The sequence below is a fragment of the Xiphophorus couchianus genome, chromosome 12 (assembly GCF_001444195.1).
Source record: "Xiphophorus couchianus chromosome 12, X_couchianus-1.0, whole genome shotgun sequence".
Taxonomy (NCBI): Eukaryota; Metazoa; Chordata; class Actinopteri; order Cyprinodontiformes; family Poeciliidae; genus Xiphophorus; species Xiphophorus couchianus.
Window position 1 is genome coordinate 3,783,912 of NC_040239.1, and position 17,677 is coordinate 3,801,588.

The 17,677-nt window shown below is 36.6% G+C and overlaps 1 protein-coding gene across 1 annotated transcript; it reads right to left on the reverse strand.

Moving 5' to 3' along the window:
- Nucleotides 1–1,999: 1,999 nt before the first annotated feature.
- Nucleotides 2,000–10,271, reverse strand: tmem175 (transmembrane protein 175). Its single transcript, XM_028033768.1, has 10 exons — nucleotides 9,972–10,271; nucleotides 8,442–8,480; nucleotides 8,233–8,330; nucleotides 8,107–8,158; nucleotides 7,968–8,003; nucleotides 7,814–7,897; nucleotides 7,396–7,560; nucleotides 6,094–6,172; nucleotides 5,887–6,022; nucleotides 2,000–4,814 (listed from the first exon to the last, which is right to left on the reverse strand). Exons 1-10 carry the CDS (start codon nucleotides 10,170–10,172, stop codon nucleotides 4,142–4,144), a joined length of 1,563 nt encoding a protein of 520 aa, XP_027889569.1. The 5' UTR covers nucleotides 10,173–10,271; the 3' UTR covers nucleotides 2,000–4,141.
- Between the last annotated feature and the right edge of the window lie 7,406 nt (nucleotides 10,272–17,677).

Here is a 17,677-nt window from a genome sequence, read left to right on the forward strand (position 1 = left end):
GAAGGTTTAATAAATCTGAAACATTTCAACCCTGAAGAAAAAGACAAAAGTAACAGATTTCTAAACTAAATAATTAGCTAATAGACAAGCTAAAATTACTTTATTTCCCCCCATATTAGAAGAAAATCACAGGATAGCTTTTGTTTTCACTTGATCTCTTACTGAAAAATGTCACGTTCAGATTTCTAAAGTTTAGGAATGTCATATTCAGAGATTTTAAGCTTTAGTTTCACTCTAAAATCTAAATTAAGCAAAAATATCTCTTGAAACGGAAACGTATTTTATGGTTTTACAGTTTACTTTTTTTTTCACCAAAACATGCTTTTGTGTGAGCTATACAGGAATTTATCTTCTGACCCATCTTTAAACATGAAATGTTCCTTTAATGAAAGCTTAGCGCCTCCTTTGTCTGTGGTTGAACTGTAAGGTGGAGGCGGGTTGCGCTGCGGGACGGTTAAATCAAATTGATTTGAGAAGGGAGGGTTACATCAAGTCAATGTTTATAACAGTAGATTATGAATGTAAGATGGTGTGAAGCATCGGTACGGTTTGTTTTCTCTGTACAGTAAACGCATCAACATTAATCTGTAAACACTAGAAGGTTTTATTAGAATTGCTGTTTCCATGTCTACCATTCGGGTCGAGTCAAACGATGCGTTACAGAGCATGTTACCACGCTCTCGCATCCAAACCAGAGAAATGTTTACCAAAGGTTGATCAACGCTCACTTCCTTCCGGGGGGCGCCAGTGAGTCGGATCCCTCTCTAAAACAACAACCCAAAGCAGAGAGCTAATTCACATGTCAGTTTTTGTTCTTGAAGGTTCTAATTTATTAGTTTAAGCGGTTCTGAGTGTTTTCCTCTGAGATTATCGGGACCAGGTGTTAATGTTCTGTAACTGCTGCTGTTTCCAGACACTGAAGCGAAATCTGCAACACTATTATTTACATTTTTACAGAATCTGCAGAGAGCCTCTGGGATACTTAAAGGGATAGGTCAGGATTTTTTTTTTTTTTTTATTGCAGAAGTTTGGTAAGAATGTCTAAAAATATATATTTTCTTTTTTGTTTTTTAATAGTAAAAATGTGATTCTGAATGTAACAGTGGTTTTCCTTTTTATTTGGCAAAATACAAAATATTATTCCTATTTTGCAGGTGGAAACATACAGAAAACATTACAGTCCTTCACTTTAAGCAGCTTAACATTTTAAAGTAACTTTTTAGCAAGATATAAGAGCTTGTTTTCAGTCAATAATTCCTTAATGTTGATGAAGAAAGTAGTTAAATTTGCAGAATATTTCACTTATAAAAATATTTTTTTCCCCATGTTATAAGTAAAATAATTTGCAGGTGGAACTAGAACTTTTTCATCAATATTAAGGAATTATTGACTCAAAACAAGCTCTTATCTTTTTAAAAAGTTGCTTACAAGTTGGTTTTGTCTCATTCCAAGTGTAATGAGATATTTGCACTAGAAACTAGACCAAAATTACTTGCCAAGATTTTGAGTTTTTGCAGTGCATGTGAAAATTCAGAGGCCAAATTGTCAAAAAAAAAAAAAAAACTACCTAAATTGACAGTAACAGATTCTAACAGCCACAAGACAAAATCAAGTTAAAAAAATTATCTAATTCCAGCGGCTCTCTCAAGGTTTCATTTAATTTTTTTTAACCTAATTTATGGATCTAACGGTCATGCAGACATAAATGTAAAGACCAGAAAGCACAAAGCTGTTGCGACCCAAACGTTTAGGTTCTGAACTTTATGCTGCTGGTTTAATTTGTGTGTTTTGGTCGGTCGGTTGCAGAAATGACAGCATTTAGCCTTTCGGATCAAATCTTTATCTTCTACTGAAAGAACCGAGCAATACAAACGTGTAACGCAAACACTGATGTTTTAGAGAGGACATGAAGCAGTTTACTGTAACAAAATGAATAAATGTGTTTCTTTAAAGCAAATGTTTATTTTATTGTGACCTTAAAGATGACAAATCACAAAAATAAAGCTTGACAGTTCATTTTTTATTGATCTGCATGATGTGCCACAAACATTCATATTGACGAAGTTGACGTCGTTTTGCAACCAAACATTTAATGGCTTTTCAGGCCTTCACTGAAATAAAGAAATGATCTGGATCTGAATGGAAAACACTGCAGGTTGCAAACAAATAGAAAATAAAGTCAAAATACAAAGAAAAAAAACATGAACATAATTTTATAGGTTTTAATTAAAGTGCACGTAGGTTTTAAATCCACTTTGAGTCTAAAACGTTTTTTATGACGATATCAGTATTTAAGCATTATTTATTCAAAATAACAGTGACCCCTGCTGGACAAATGTACAGGATCCCTTGTTAAGTTGTTTTGATGTCAAATCCACAACCATCATTGATTTGAAAAATAATAAACAAAAGAAAATAAAAAAAACACAAAGTGAACTAGAGGAAAAAGGAGGGAACCGTTTCCGGTTCCAGTGTTGATGCAACACAGTAAAAACTCTCCGTATGTGTCACGGTTTTTCTCTGAAACATTTGATGTTTAGGTTTTGATTAAATGTTAATTTGAAGTGATTTATAAGTTGTTGAATTTGTATGAAATCAATATAAAACAGTGCAGTGATGAGTTTTATGGCTCTACTTTCTCAGTACGAGTTTTAAAGTGCGTCAAGCTTCCAGTTTGGTTCTGTGGAGAGTTTATGAGAAGTTAGTACCTTCCTTAAATCTTGACATCTTCATTTAAACCAAAATAATAGATTTGCCCTAGAGGTGTCCAAGGTGTGGCGCGGGGGGCTTTTGCGGCCTCTGAAGGATTTTGTGCAGCCCCTGACTTCATTGCAACAATAGGAGATTAATGGAGATGGAGATTTTTTCATCTTGTAGAGAAACATGTTTTACAGGTAACTAAAATCTCATTAAAGTAAAAAAGGTACAAAAAACAAATCGTCCATTCATAATGACGTTTCTGCAAATGCAAAAAAAGAAAATAATCAACTGTGTGCCTGTCTTATAATGTAATTGTGCAAAACTGCTTTTATGTTTCTACAATGATTTAAATTTAAATTATTATCTGGATAAACTTTTAAAAAAGTCACAAAATGTACATTTTGTGGCCCAAAAGTCCTTCCAACTTAATGATTTTGGCCCTCAGAAGCTAATAGCTCCCAACAATGGGGGCAAAAATATGAAAACCAAACGTCTCATGACTCTAAATGAGGGTCAGAACATTTATGAACCAGACATTTCCAAAGTTTCTCTTTGGTTCATCCTCTTCCGCCACTTCAGAATCCGACGCCTCCGTTGCTGTTGACGTAACCAAGATTGACCTTCCAACTTCCTGGTCAAAGTGCCACTAATTTCCTAAGGACATTCCTCCATTTGCTTCAGGCCTTGAAAAAATCTCCAATCTGAAAAATGTCAGAGTTCTGCAGCCGCAATGACCAAATTCAGTGTGTTTCTCTGGAGCAGAACAAAGAAAAAACATTAACCAGAAAAGTTAACCAGCTTCACCGAGCCTACGCAAAAACCAAATGGATCAGTAAGGAAACAGAGTCTGTGCTATGCAAAATAATAATAATAACTCAAGGCCGTCAAAACTTCAGATCCTGATTGAGATAAAACACAAAAATATAAACATGCTGAGAGAATCCTATTTGGATGCCTGGATGGTTATACAAAACTAAAACCAGAGATGGGTAGAAACTGGTTACATTTACTTGAGTACTTTTACTATGCTGTACTTTTTACCGTTATTTGAGTAATTTCTTGGACGGCTATTTTTTTACTTTTACTTCAGTAAAAATATGTTACAGTAGTGCTACTCTTAGTTGAGTACAATTTTTGGGTACACTTCCCACCTCTGGTTAAAACGGCCACTAATCACACAGGTGGAAACTGAAAAGAAAAATGTATAAATGAATGACCCTTGGCTAACTGCAATAGTGCCGTTTCTATCAGTTTCTTTACATCTAGGATCCAGATTTCGCCTTCAGCGTTTAATCCCATCTGTGCTCCAGATATGAACAAACAACTAATAGAAAAGGAGGACGGTTCTGTCCACTCTGTTCTGGATATAAACCCACCAGGGGTTTCTTTCAGTGGCCAAACCTTTTAGCAGCAATACTCCACAGACCCAATCGGGAAACTTCTAGGTAACTACAGCATTAAACGGCACTCGCGTTTCGTCCGCTTCATCGTCCACAACGGTCGTCAGATCGGACCGGTTGGGACAGAAAATGAAGCGAAGCAGCGCCAGCCCGATGCGCACCAAGAGCCTCAGCACAAGAAAGGCGAAAGGGACCGTGATCTCCATCAGGTGGAAGATGGAGGTGCTGAATTTACTCAAGATGCAGGACAGGAAAAACGTCCCCAAAGCGACACAGGGATACAGAGCTAGCTTAGCTAGCATGAACACGTGCTCCCGTCCGCCGTACCAGACGTAAGGGTGCAAGGTTTCCTGTTCGTTGTAGAGCGCCACCACCCAGATGGAGAGCTGGAATATCCCGGCGAAGAAAACGATCACACAGCTGATCTGAATGGCTTCGAGCTCGTTCTGGGAGTTGCGCGGGAACTCGTGCGTTAGCTGGTAGGCTAACGGCAAACCGCCAACAAACGCCAGAGAGAAGGTGTTCAGCAGGCCCATGAAGCGCGTCGTCTTGGTGACGTGGAGGAAGAGGGAATGGTGGACGAACCAGAGGAGGCCGACGGTGGCGAAGGAGCCGAAGTAGGCGAGGTACTCCGGGCCGTAGGCCTGCAGGGCGGCAACCAGGCTGCCGCCAAACTGCTTCTGCACCACCGCCGGGTCCGGAACGTTGTCCTCACTGAAACCACGGAGCCCAATACACGTTACTTTGTTTTACTACTAAACACAACACCATTAAAGTCACAAATTCCTTAGTAAAGATGAAGTACGTGACTTTTTTTTTAACATACTGTATTTGTTAAAACTGTCACAGATAATCTGTGAAAAATGTTTTTTAAATCAATCTCCTCCACTGTCATAAGAAAATAACAAAAACCAACCAATCAGAACAAGGAGGTGGGTCTTAGTGCTGTCAATCAACCTCATGAACACACATTAGCACGTTGCTAAATGTGCTAATGACGGAAAAACAACTTACAATTACTGAAAAACTGCTTATCCAGCATCAACGGTGGCTATGCTAACTAGCCTTAACATTCACAACAATCTTTGCTAGCTCTGGGGTTTCCTTAGATAGAAACTTTTTAATCTACTTTGAATATTTAACTGTACATAGTGTACTGTACTGTTTGACAACTAGGATTAATTGGATAGCATTCAATGTAAACGAGACATTTGTAATGAATTTTTTCTACATAAATAAACTGAATTGTATTGGATATATGGGGGTGATTGACAGCACTAAGACCCGCCTCCTCATTGCAAAATCACAAAATCTTAAAGTAATTTTTAGTCCAAATATCTAAGTACACTTGAGATACGACGAAACCAACTTACAAATAACTTTTCAGCAAGATATAACAGTTCGTTTTAAGTCAATAATTCCTTAATGTTGATATTTAAAAAGCTTACTAGTTCCACTGGCAGATTATTTCACTTAGAACATTTTTCACATGCAAGTGAAAACTCGTATTTTCACAAATTTTAAGAAATTATTGACTATTTCTTGCTAAAAAGTTACTTGTAAGTTAGTGCACTTGAAATGAGACAATAGTAAGAAACTACATCAAAAATTACTTTGTAGATTTTGAGTTTTTGCAGTGTATGTGAGAGTTCAGAGTCCAGACTCTGAAAAGCCAGGAGAGCTCAATTATTTATTTTTTTTTACAGATTATTTGCCTCATACATTTGACAAAATAGTGACCATTTCAACAAATATGTAAAACATGCTGTTTATCTTCAGAGCATACCATATGTCTAGGATGAGAAGCGTTGCTACGATGGCGTAAACGCCGTCGCTGAAAGCCTCAACTCGCTCCTTGCTGAGCGGCTCGTTGGGAAGGTATGTGTAAAACAACATGGAGTCCGGCGTTTCCTCCACCTGACCTGAAGCAGAAGAGACTCATAAGGGGGAGGAAGGAAGCGCCATCAGAGCGCCGGTGGGTCTGCGTTCCTACCGATTGCTTTGCTGCGGCACCACTTCAGGCTCTGGGAGATGTAAGGCAGGAAGATGATGATGGCTAGGAGAACATAAGACTGGAAGACATCAGGACAGAGTTATTAAACGCAGCATAAATTATAACAACCTCAACAACTTATTGAAAGGTGGTGAAACATTGGAGGCTACGGAAACCCATTCCTGCCATGAGTAAAGAAAATAAAAGCCACACAGGAATAATTACGAGTTTAAAAGTCAGAATTTTGAGAAACAAAGCCGTAACTTTAACTTTCAAAGTCATAATTGTGAAATTAAAAGTCAGGATTATCAGGTAGAAAGTTCTAATTTTGGCTTTGAGAGTCATTTTGAGAATGAAGCAAACTTCCTTAGAGTTGTTATTTTGTATTTCATAATTATGACCTTGAAAGGCAATACTCTAACTTTAAAACTCAAAATTATAACTTTCACTCTCAAAATTATTTGTTTTATTGTCATAATTATGACTAAAACTCATAATCATGACTTTATTCTTCAAATTGACTTTAAAACTTTCATTTATGACTTTAAGGTCAAAATTGAGTTTTATCCGTAATAATGACTTTTATTGTCAAAATTATTTTTAACCTTAAAATTATGACTTCTTCTCGAAATTGACTTTAAAACTCATAATTATTGTTGATATTATGACTACAGAACTCAAAATAAAGACTTTAAAAGTCAAACTTATGACTTTAACTCTAAAATTACGATTTTAAATCTTAAAACTGACTCATTTTTCAAATTGTGATTTTAAAACTTGAGATTATGACTTTTATTCTTCATATCATGACTAAAACAAAATAAAAACTTTAAAATCCAAAATTATGACCTATTCTCAAAATTGACTTTTATTCTCGTAACTAAAACTCGTAATTGTGACATTTATTCTTGATATTATGACAAAGACTTGAAATCATTACTGTAATTCCTGAAAGTATGACGATAAAACTGAAAATTCTGAATTTTATTCTTTTAAATGTGGAAGCTGCTGTCTGTAACTTTGTTAGAAAGGTTAAAGAAAACCGCCGATCGGATCCAGTCAAGAATGTTTTAAAATATTTTTTTCTACCAGATTTTATGGGAATCAGATTAAGAACCTTCAGATGAGATGAACGTCTGATTATTTATGATCAGGAGAAACACAGCGGCGTTTTACACCTACGCTTATCCAGGGCAAGTTGGCAAATGTGTTTAAAAACAGCAAAACTTATTAACTAACCACCATTTTGTTTACTTGCATGTGAAAACTAAACAGTTTAAGTGGGACAGATTTGGTGCTGACCAGCTGGAAGAAGATAAAGGAGAAGATGCTGGCGAAGAAGCACATGATGGGAACCCTCATGATGACCTGGAGGATGTGATGTTTATAGTAGGTCAGGTTGTCTGAGATCTGGATCTGTTCGTTCAGCAGGAAGGGCCGACTGAAGGCGTACAGCACAATCACCGACTGGAAAACGCAGAAATGTGGTAAGAGTTATTGAACACACGCTGGAGATATTTGGGTGTTTAAATGTGTTGAAAACGGAACAAAATTCATTGTATCCACACATGTCCAGTAGAATGAAACCAAAACTATTTCAATACTTCACATTTGAAAACTGACTTTTTTTTGTGAACATTGCCATATATCCAAGATTAGGATTATGAGAATTGGGACCGGGCCGATATCTGACGTAAAGGACGAGTAAACGCTTCCTCACCTGAATCACCCCGATCACCATCACACAACCACAGAAGAGTAAAATCCCGAGGACGTTCTCAGGGAAGGTCGCCATTAAGGAAAACTGCAAAGCAGAAGGAAAATTAATCTGTTTATTCAAATGTAAACGCATTCAGAACCAGTCTGGTACTCACAGTGTACGGCAGGAAGGTTATCAGCATCATGCAGGCCTGAATTAGAACAAAAAGCAGAACAAAAAAGGTAAACGTGAAACTTAGAGAATCATAGAAAAACAAAAAATAAGGACATCAACAAACCTGTGGCTGTACTCACAAGGTTAAGCAGAGCGAGGCAGTCGTCAATGTGAACAATGACCTGGAATAACCTGCGAAAATTAAAGACCGAATAAGGGAAAAAATCTAAGTGATGAAAAGTAATCTGAACAGAGAAAGTAAGTACCTGATATGAGCGGCCCAGGCAACCGTCACGATCAGGAAGGTCATCAGGTAAACGGCGATCTTCGTCGTTAGCAGCAGCTGAACGCTCTCCCTCAACTCCTGCACAAACCAATCAATCAATATTATTTATGGAGAACTTTTCAGACAGAAACGTGTAACAAACATGATTTAAATGTATAATAAAGATCAATCAAGATAATTAAACTTTACCTCGTTATCTTCCACTTTGGTGTGGGCAACCGGCAATATCTGTAAATAAGAGTCAGGATTAGAAGATATATCCGTCATATATAATATGTGATAACAATTAAACTAACTAAAATAATTGGTAACAGTTTTTGCCAAGAGGACAACGCTTCAGTTTCTCCAATAACATTTTCACAAAACGTAGGACCTTTTTGCCTCATTTGCCTATTTTAGGGGAACCAACTCCAGACCTGGAGGGAATTTTCTTTTTTAAAATGACAAAAATAAAGTCACAATATTACTAGAATAAATATTAAGGCAATAAAGTAGTAATTTTATGAGAAAGCAGTCTTCTTATCGTGCTAAAACGAGGAATATTTATCAGCTAGTGAAGTTATATTTTGGTGTCAGTTTTACAAATAAGTAAATATTTAATCATTGAACACATCAGCATCAAATTATTATCTGCAGCAGAACTGAAACAATTGTTCAAACTCTTTCTGTTTGTAATAAAGAACCACAGTGACTTTCCCAGCTGGTCACAATCAAATCAAATTACAATCAAATCAAATTACAATCAAAGCTTAGAGCAACTTTTTCTGGTAACATTAGCAAATTATTTCATAATATGCTGAACTATAAAAAAATTAAAATGAACATTATTTTCTGTCATTGCTGAATTAAATACTGACTGAATAAATGGTTTCTGACCGTTTCTCTTTCCTGTTATGGTATGGTCCCGCCATCTTTGTTTCTGTATCAACAGCTCCATTCAGCGCCCTCTGCTGGTTGGAGGTCAAACTACAACACTAAAAAAAACCTATGCTGGTCTTTTTGGTTTTTTAAGAGTCCCTCGGAGAGATTGGGCATCTGTGTCGCACATATTTACACCAAAATGTAGATTATTGATTATCAGTTAAAAGAAAGTTTGATTATTTTAAAATATACCAAAAATTACTTCTTTTTTAAATTAACAATCAATAAATGGGGCTTAATTAAGTTTAGTTAATCCAAATAATTCAAACTTTTTGCCATGACTGTTAAACCGTTAAGTTGGATGCACTTTCGGGACATAGGAATTTTAAAACAAATGTTTTATGACTTAAAAAAAAAGTTTATCTGCATAACAATAATAATCTAAATTTACACTTAATCATTGTAGACAGAAACGTAAAACGGTTTTGCACAGTTACGTCATCATAAGACAGGCACAAAGTTTCAAACTTTTTGGGGGGGTTGATTATTTTTCTTTTATTGTGTTTGAGTAAAAGTAGGTCGATGCTTGTGGTTCCAGTTACTCCAAAGCCAAGATGACCGCAAAAACGTCGTTAAGAAACGGGAATCTGATTTTTTTGTACCTCGTCTTTTTCTAAGAATATGTTATCTGTAATAAATGCTGCTCGACAGAATGAAAAAGTGTCCATCTGCATCAACCATCTTATGCTTGCATTGAGGTCAGGGGCCGCACACCATCCTTCAGAGGGTCGCAAATAGCCCTCGGGCCGCACTCTTGGACACTGTGAATTAAGGTGAATCTGTTGCGGGATTTCTCACCATGACTGTGGCAATGATGGAGATGAGGGCATCGCTGTAGGCCAGCAGTCTGTGGGAGGACTGGGTGCTGCTGTGGCCCTCTCTCTCGGACGGACTGAGTCTGTCCAGCCGCGGGGAGGACAGGCCGCGGACCCCGGCTTTCTTCTCCATCTCCTCCTCGACGTGGTGCTCGATAATGTCGCTGTGGTCGTTCTCCCCCATCCTGGACGGAGCTGCGGGACCACGGAGGACGGGCAGATGTTTGCAAACACCCGAAGAACAGCTGACTGTGGGCGGACCGGGGAAGCAGGAAGTAGAGGAGCGGATGTTTCCGGTTCCCTTCGGAGATCGTTCATTCAACAAGAGGAGTCACTCTGCTGGGGAAATTGTTAATTTTGCTGTTTCAGTTCTCCCGTGTTTTTAAATTTTATTTTAAATATATATATATATATATATTTATATATGGGTTTCTCTGGTTGATTCAAATTGAATTAAATGGTACATTTTAATCAGATTTTTCAATTAAGTGGCCATAAAAGTGAAACTTCTTAAAGAGGATGTAACACTTTACAAATATTTGTTATTCTATTAGAAAAATATTTATTATTATTTATTTATTTATTTATTTATTTGTTTACTTATTTTTATAGAACGATTGGACATGAAACTATTTCGCCTGAAGGGGGCGACATCATACCATTGTGTCACCATTTTGGTATATAAGCACACAAGACTCAGTTATTCATAAAAAAAACCCCCAATAATAATAAAAATACATCATTATTACTACTACCACCATCACCACCACCACGTCTTACAGCACAGGTGTCAAACGCACCGCAAAATCACTAAATCAAAAATTTTTTTGTCTAATTTCTTGTGCAAATAACAAACTTACAAGTAACTTTTGAGCAAGCTCTAGTAATTTCTTTTTAGTCAATAATTCTTGTCCCACTGGTAGATTATTTCACTTAGAACCAGACATCTTTTCCATGTTGTGCTTAAATTTTATTTTTATCGGTCAAATCAAATCAGTTGTCATTTGAATAGAACCAAATTACATCAATTTGATGGCTAAATGTTACTTAATTTTAAGCCGTAGTCATCTAATCCAGATTAAACTGCGATATTTTCATAGTTTAGGGTAATTTTATTAATTCATTCTGCCTCAGCCGGTCCTGTGAGGACATTCATGATCTGCATGTGGCCTGAAATGAAAATGAGTTCGACACTCCAGCCTTACAGGAATAGCAATTCATAAAAATCAGATATTATGATAAACTGTAACAGAAAGTGTTTATTGCTAAATCTATTATGTTTCTTGTGATTGTTGTTAAAGGTTGTTCTTGTGGATGTGCTTTCCTGCTTCCCCACATTCTGTTTTAGTAAACTTATACTCACAGAAACAGAGCTGAAGCCTCTAGGCACATGCCTAATAAAATAATAAAATTGTTGTTATTTTTTATTAAATTTCTCTCAAACTAGGTTTGGCTCTTTTGCCGTCAGATCCTAAAGCAATGCCTTGGGCTGCCAGTCTTCCTCCCTGAAGCTTGATCAAGCAAATTTGTGCCAGTTTTTCATGCTAATATAACACAATCCGTTCATCCATCAATGCAAAAATGCAACCTTTTTTTAATTAATATTTTTTATCAAGTTTTCTCATCACAAGCAATATGAAGATATAAAACTGGGTTCACTGAACTGTGAGTTGTCAGATGGAACTGGTGTTATCCTAAAAAACATCTAGACTCCCAAACAAGAAAAGAAAAATAATTCTGCTCTGCATGAAACACAACTTACTAATTAAAAACTGTTTCATAGCAAATCCTTGTCTTACATTTTTCTCAGAGGAGTTGTTTTTAACCAGCTACAATGAAATAAGAAGCAAGAAGAAACATGTCAACAATGGTTTTTCTGTTTGACTGAACAGCACAGCAGCCAGTGGGAGTGGGACGTGTCACAGCAAAGACCCCTGGGTAATAAGGTTTGAACGTTTTGGCTCATTAATTTCTCTACTTCCTTTTGAATGTCTGGATAAACAAAACTGGATCTTCTGGTTAATTTCCAGGATCTGATGGGCTAGAAAAACTGCAGCTTCACTTGTAAAGCCTGATTTTAACATCCTGGTCATTTAAATCACTACTGAGGTCAAAAATCTGCATCTCAAAAATGTACAATAATGTTAAAATGTAAAGATTTTGGTGCTGCAGGTAAGAAAAATAAAAATGTAATGTCTAATTAATCTAATTAACTAAAATAAATAAAAGGTTTCCTCCAGATCCTCCACTCTGGCTCTTCAGCAAACATGTAACTGAGCAACTTTAAAAATGAAAAGGTAATTTTTTATGCTATAGCTTTAGCCCTTTTTTATACTATTTTTTGCAATATATGCAGAAAAATTTACACAAAGAATAAAACAATTAGTGTAAAACATATACTTTTGAAAAATTAAATCAACATGCTGCTCAGTCCTTTTTGATGTCATTTTCCATAAAAATCAAATGAAAATGTATTGAATTTAAAAGAAAGAAATAAGTTGAGGTCAATTCTGTTTCATAGAGACATGTTGATACTTTACCCTTTAAACAAATTTTGTTTTTTCTAGAAAAATTCTGAGATTGATCTAAAAATTTCAGATTTTTTTTCTAGGTAATTTTTGATTTTTGAAACTCAGAAATTTCAACAATATTTCTAGAAAATGTCAGAAAATAATCTTGAAAATTACAAGTTTTTGCAAAATTTTGAAACTCATACATTTTAAAGAAAGAAATCTTGGAAATTTCTGAATTTCCTCATGCAAATTTTTAATTTCTGAAACTCAGAAATACCATTGTTTTTTCTACAAACTTTCTGAGACTAAACTCAAACTTTCTGACTTTTTTTCTCACAAACTCTCAACTTTTGGAGCTCAGAAATTTCCTGGATTATCTAGAAATCTTCTGAGATTAATCTGAGTGTTTGGTGGAAATTTACTCTTTTTTCTATATACAATGTCCCTGAAACACTGTCATATGTCATATTTTCATCAATATTATGGCATTAGTATATTCCTTTATTTAACCAGGTAAACCCCATTGAGATCTAGATCTCATTTTCAAGAGGGACCTGGGCAAAAAAATTTGCAATACATAGCAACCTGGTTACAAGATAAAAACAATTAATACATATGCACAAGTATAAAACAATGACACTGTTTCATAGAATCTTGTTGCCTATCTTTAAGAACTGCTCGAAATAAGTCCAGTGAAATCATTTCCGACATCTTAAGTTCAGACTGCAACTGATTCCACGCTGTGGGGGCAAAACACACTGAATGCCTGCTTCCCTTTTTCAGTTCGAAAGCGTTTCAGCTCTAGTTACTAGAAACAAGCTCCTATACCTTGCGGAAAACTCACTTGTAAGGTAGTTCTATATTATTTCAAGTGTACTAAGATGTTTGCACTGAAACTAGACCAAAATTACTGGTAAGACTTTATGTTTTTGCAGTGCAGCTGGAAAGAAGATTGTGGTGGTAATGGTGAATGTAGCGGGCTGATGTTCCTCTGGACGCCGGTCAAAGTGATGAACTCGGAGCGAGTCTGATCAAAGGAGAGCAAGGCCTTCTCATCTCAGCTCAGCGCAATCATGCTTGTCCTCTTCCTCCACCCTTCCTCATCCTCCTCCACCCTCAGCTCAGACTGAGGCATGTTGACACAGAACACACCAGGTGTAATGGGATTGACCTCCGTCGCCTGCGCTGCCAGATTGCAGACAGACGCATCAATAACATCTGGGCTGCTGTAGCGCAAACTGTAAACTCAGACGACTGAAAATGAAGGTGGGCGGAGCCTCATCTGGCGCCACCATGTCTTTTTCTCAGTTAGGTGGAAAAACTGTAAATCAGTGGTGTCCATGTTTTTTTTAAGCTACTGGCAGGTCACAAAATTCATTAATAAGACAAAACTAACTTTCAAGTAACTTCTCAACAAGATATAGAAGCTGGTTTTAAATAAATAATTAATTAATACTGATGAAAAAAGTGATATTTATTTCCACTAGCAGATTATTTCACTTTTAACATGGGAAAAAATGCCTTATTATAAATTAAATAATCTACTAGTGAAATTGGTAGTTTATTATCAATTTTAAGGGATTATTGATCAGCCCCTGTATCATACTAAACAGTTCTCAGTTAGTTTTGTTTTATTCCAAGTGTAGTAGGATATTTGCTTTAGAAACTAGACAAAAATAGTACATGGTAAGATATTGTGTTTTTGCAGTGTAGGGACCACGAATGGCCCCCGGGCCACACTTTGGACACCCCGTGCTGCAGATAGGGGTGGACTCATTTAAGGATTTCAGGATTGGACTCATGTATTTTCATTGTCTTCCTGCACATGCTGCACCCAGATGGATTTATTGATGGTATATCAATTTTCTGAACTCCTGTCTGAACTGTTCTTAAGCGAGTCAGTGAAGCCTTCTTCAGGTAAATGAAGTGAGGGGCTTCAGTGGCGTCTGACAGGAGTTGTTACCCCGCGGTGATGAGTTGCAAATCCAGACAGGAAGGCTGTGAAGGCCGACTCCTCTGCTGTCACGTCTGATTAAGGCAGCAGCTTTCATGTCTGCAGGACAGAGATAGGTTGTCTGAGGACAACAATATCACAGGATCAGGAGTGACACCGTTATGGGGTGAAGAGCAATCTCTGAGGGGGTCAGAGGTCAGGAGGATGCAGACATGCAACCGCAGCGAGTGATGAGATGATTCTGGGGTTCGCCAACAGATGGATCCCCAAGAAAAACTGTTTTACAGGGGACTCAAAGAGTTTCTGCATTTAAAGTGACATAAATGAAAATAGACTAACAAAAAAAACAACAACTAAATTCATGGTATTTTTATAATCAGATCTACAATAATGTATTAAGATGTTAAAATGGTCTGTTGTGTTTACAAGACTATCAACGAGATGCAAATGGTGAAACAGCTAAATGAAATGCAGAGGGATTTCTCACAGTTCTGATGTGTGGCAGCAGGACGATGTTGCTAAAATAAACCTGATTTAATCTGCAGTTCAGATTTAAACCGTCAAATCCACAATCTACTGCATCAGCGTTACGCAACGGCCTGCCCACTAATGCAGCTTCGTTCTGCCTCTTGAGCTGAAGAGAAGTATGTCGTTTAAAAGAAAAAATTAGAAATAGGAAGCTTTTGGACACCACGCTTCAAGTTTATGTTGTATAGAATCAACCGATGTGTTTAATTTAACAAACTATTTTGTGCTTTATTTAATTCTACAAAATAGGATAAAGGAATGCTTATTTGATGTAAACATGAAAATCTGAAATATGTCCTTTAGTTTTACAAAAATATTTATGTTCACTTAAGCTATTTTCACACATAAAGACCATAAATAATTATGGGGATGTTGGATTTTTATCTAAATAACTGATGTTAAAACAGATACTTCACAGCAGCAACTATTCAGTAGAAAAATCCAAAGAAATCTGCTACTGATTACTGAGAAACGCTGAAAAAGTGATGTTATCCAAAGATAATTCTGTATTTTTATCAGAAAAATGGGTGAAAATTAAAGGAGGAACTTTGGAGAAAGAATTACTATCAGATGTGAAGAAGGGTTAATCCTGATGAATGAAAAATTCAAGATTGGGATTTACCTGCAGGAAAATAACATTTTCCCTGCAATCTTTGGTCATTTTTGCTTTCTGTAACTGTTTACTAACCATTTTAAACAGAACTGATAAGATAAAAGATAACATTTCCTCTCTTTCTACATCATTCTCCACACAGTAATCATTAAAGCTGCAGTATGTAACTTTTAGAAAAAATATGTTTTTTAAAATATTTGTTGAAACTATCACTTTGTCGTGACAGTATAATATGAGACAATGCGTGGAAAAAACTGATGTCCTCTGCCTTCTTCCAGCGCTAACTAGAAACAACCAATCAGAGCCAGGAGGCAGGTTTCACCGCTGTCAATCACTCTTTCTCGCTGCTAAGCTGCAGCTCACCATTCATGAGCCTGTCATGAATGCTAAGGCTAGTTAGCATATGACGGCGGATAAACAGTTTTCCTGTAACGTTAAGTTGTTTCTCCTCCACTGGCACATTTATCTTCGAGTACCTGAGATTGATTGACAGCGCTAAGACCCGCCTCCTGACTCTGATTTGTTGTTTTTGGTCAAGAGAGTTGCATTTCTTCAGTTGGCAGTAGTAGCTCAGAGAGGAGGAAAAGGAGGTTGATCTTTTCATAGATTATCTATCTCATAACAAACTATCACAACACAGTTTTAATAAAATTTTATTCAGTTTATTGACATAGCAACACCATTTCACTGCAAATGAAATTGCAAAAAATACTTTTAAACACTAAAAACAGAGTTTTAGTCATATTTTGCACACACAAAAAAAGTCCAGTTTGTGTGTTTGTGTGTTGAATAAGACAGGCATCAGGCAGAAGGTTGAAAACAACAGTGACTCATGACTCTGCTCTTTAAGGAGACAACATGGCCCAATTTTTAACCCTCCCCGCCCCTCAACATACCAGTTTTAAAGGTCCTGAGAATTTTCTTCCTGAATATCCCCATGACTGTGTCTTAACCCAGATATCCAGGTTTTTCGCTCCTAGATTTTGCATTTTACACCGTCTGACAGGAAAATCCTGCCTAATACCCTCCGCTGATAACATTCTCAGTGCTTATCGTTGTCCTTTCTGCGGCCCGTTCACCAGATGGCCCTTGCCATCCAGCTGATCACATCTTATCTATCCCGGATACTGGAGGGGTGCAGCTTACCTTCAGTTAATGAGGCCTGCAGCTCAGACCCATCATACTGAACCGGCCAGTCCAGTTAAGATTACAGAGCAATTACATGCTTCTCCACAGGTTATAGATTGGAACGGGAGGCAACGTCAACTTGACCTACTTTATTCAGTTAGAGGTGCTCTGGATCAAAAGGTAAGTTAATGTAATAATTGAAGCTAAAAAGCATGGCTTTAATTGTGTATGTATGTATATATATATAAATGTTCTACATATTCTGCGACAGACTGGCAACCTGTCCAGGGTGTACCCCGCCTCCCGCCTGGAACGTAGCTGGAGATAGGCACCAGCAACCTTCCCGACCCCATTAGGGACAAGGGTGAACAGAAAATGGATGGATGGATGGATGTTCTACATATTTGTTAATTAAGCAATAAATACATTCCTACTGATCCAAGTTATGAAGCAGTGCTTTTAGATCAGTTCATTATTAAAATTAAATTAAGTTGACTAGCAGCATTCACTCCTCCTCGATGAGAACGTAGCAGAAAAACTCCAAGAACTACAAAAACAAACATTTTTTACACATATTTTATTTTGTTTCCAGTGCAAATATCTTATCACACTTGAAATGAGGCAAAACTAACTTACAAGTAACTTTTAAGATATAAGAGCTTGTTTTAAGTGAATAATTGCTTTATATTAAAAAAAATAAATTCAAGTTTCACTGGCTGATAATTTAATTTATAACAGGACATTTTTTCCATGTGATAAGTGAAATAATCTGACAGTGGAAATGGTATTTTTCCATCAATATTTCAACATTAAGGAATTATTTACAAAAATAAGCTCCTATATCTTTCTGGAAAGTTACTCCTTTGTTAGTTTTGTCTTATTTCAATTGAAGTGAGATATTCACACTAAGACCTAGACAAAAAAAAAACTTGGTAAAGATTTTGTGTTTTTGT

Excerpts from the sequence above, each read along its gene's own strand:
- tmem175 (XM_028033768.1), bottom strand. The coding sequence starts at position 10,172 with ATGGGGGAGAACGACCACAGCGACATTATCGAGCACCACGTCGAGGAG. Across the intron at positions 8,331-8,441 it reads CCAAAGTGGAAGATAACGAG|GAGTTGAGGGAGAGCGTTCA; the intron begins GTAAAGTTTAAT and ends TGGTTTGTGCAG. Across the intron at positions 6,023-6,093 it reads GTGCCGCAGCAAAGCAATCG|GTCAGGTGGAGGAAACGCCG; the intron begins GTAGGAACGCAG and ends CTTCTGCTTCAG.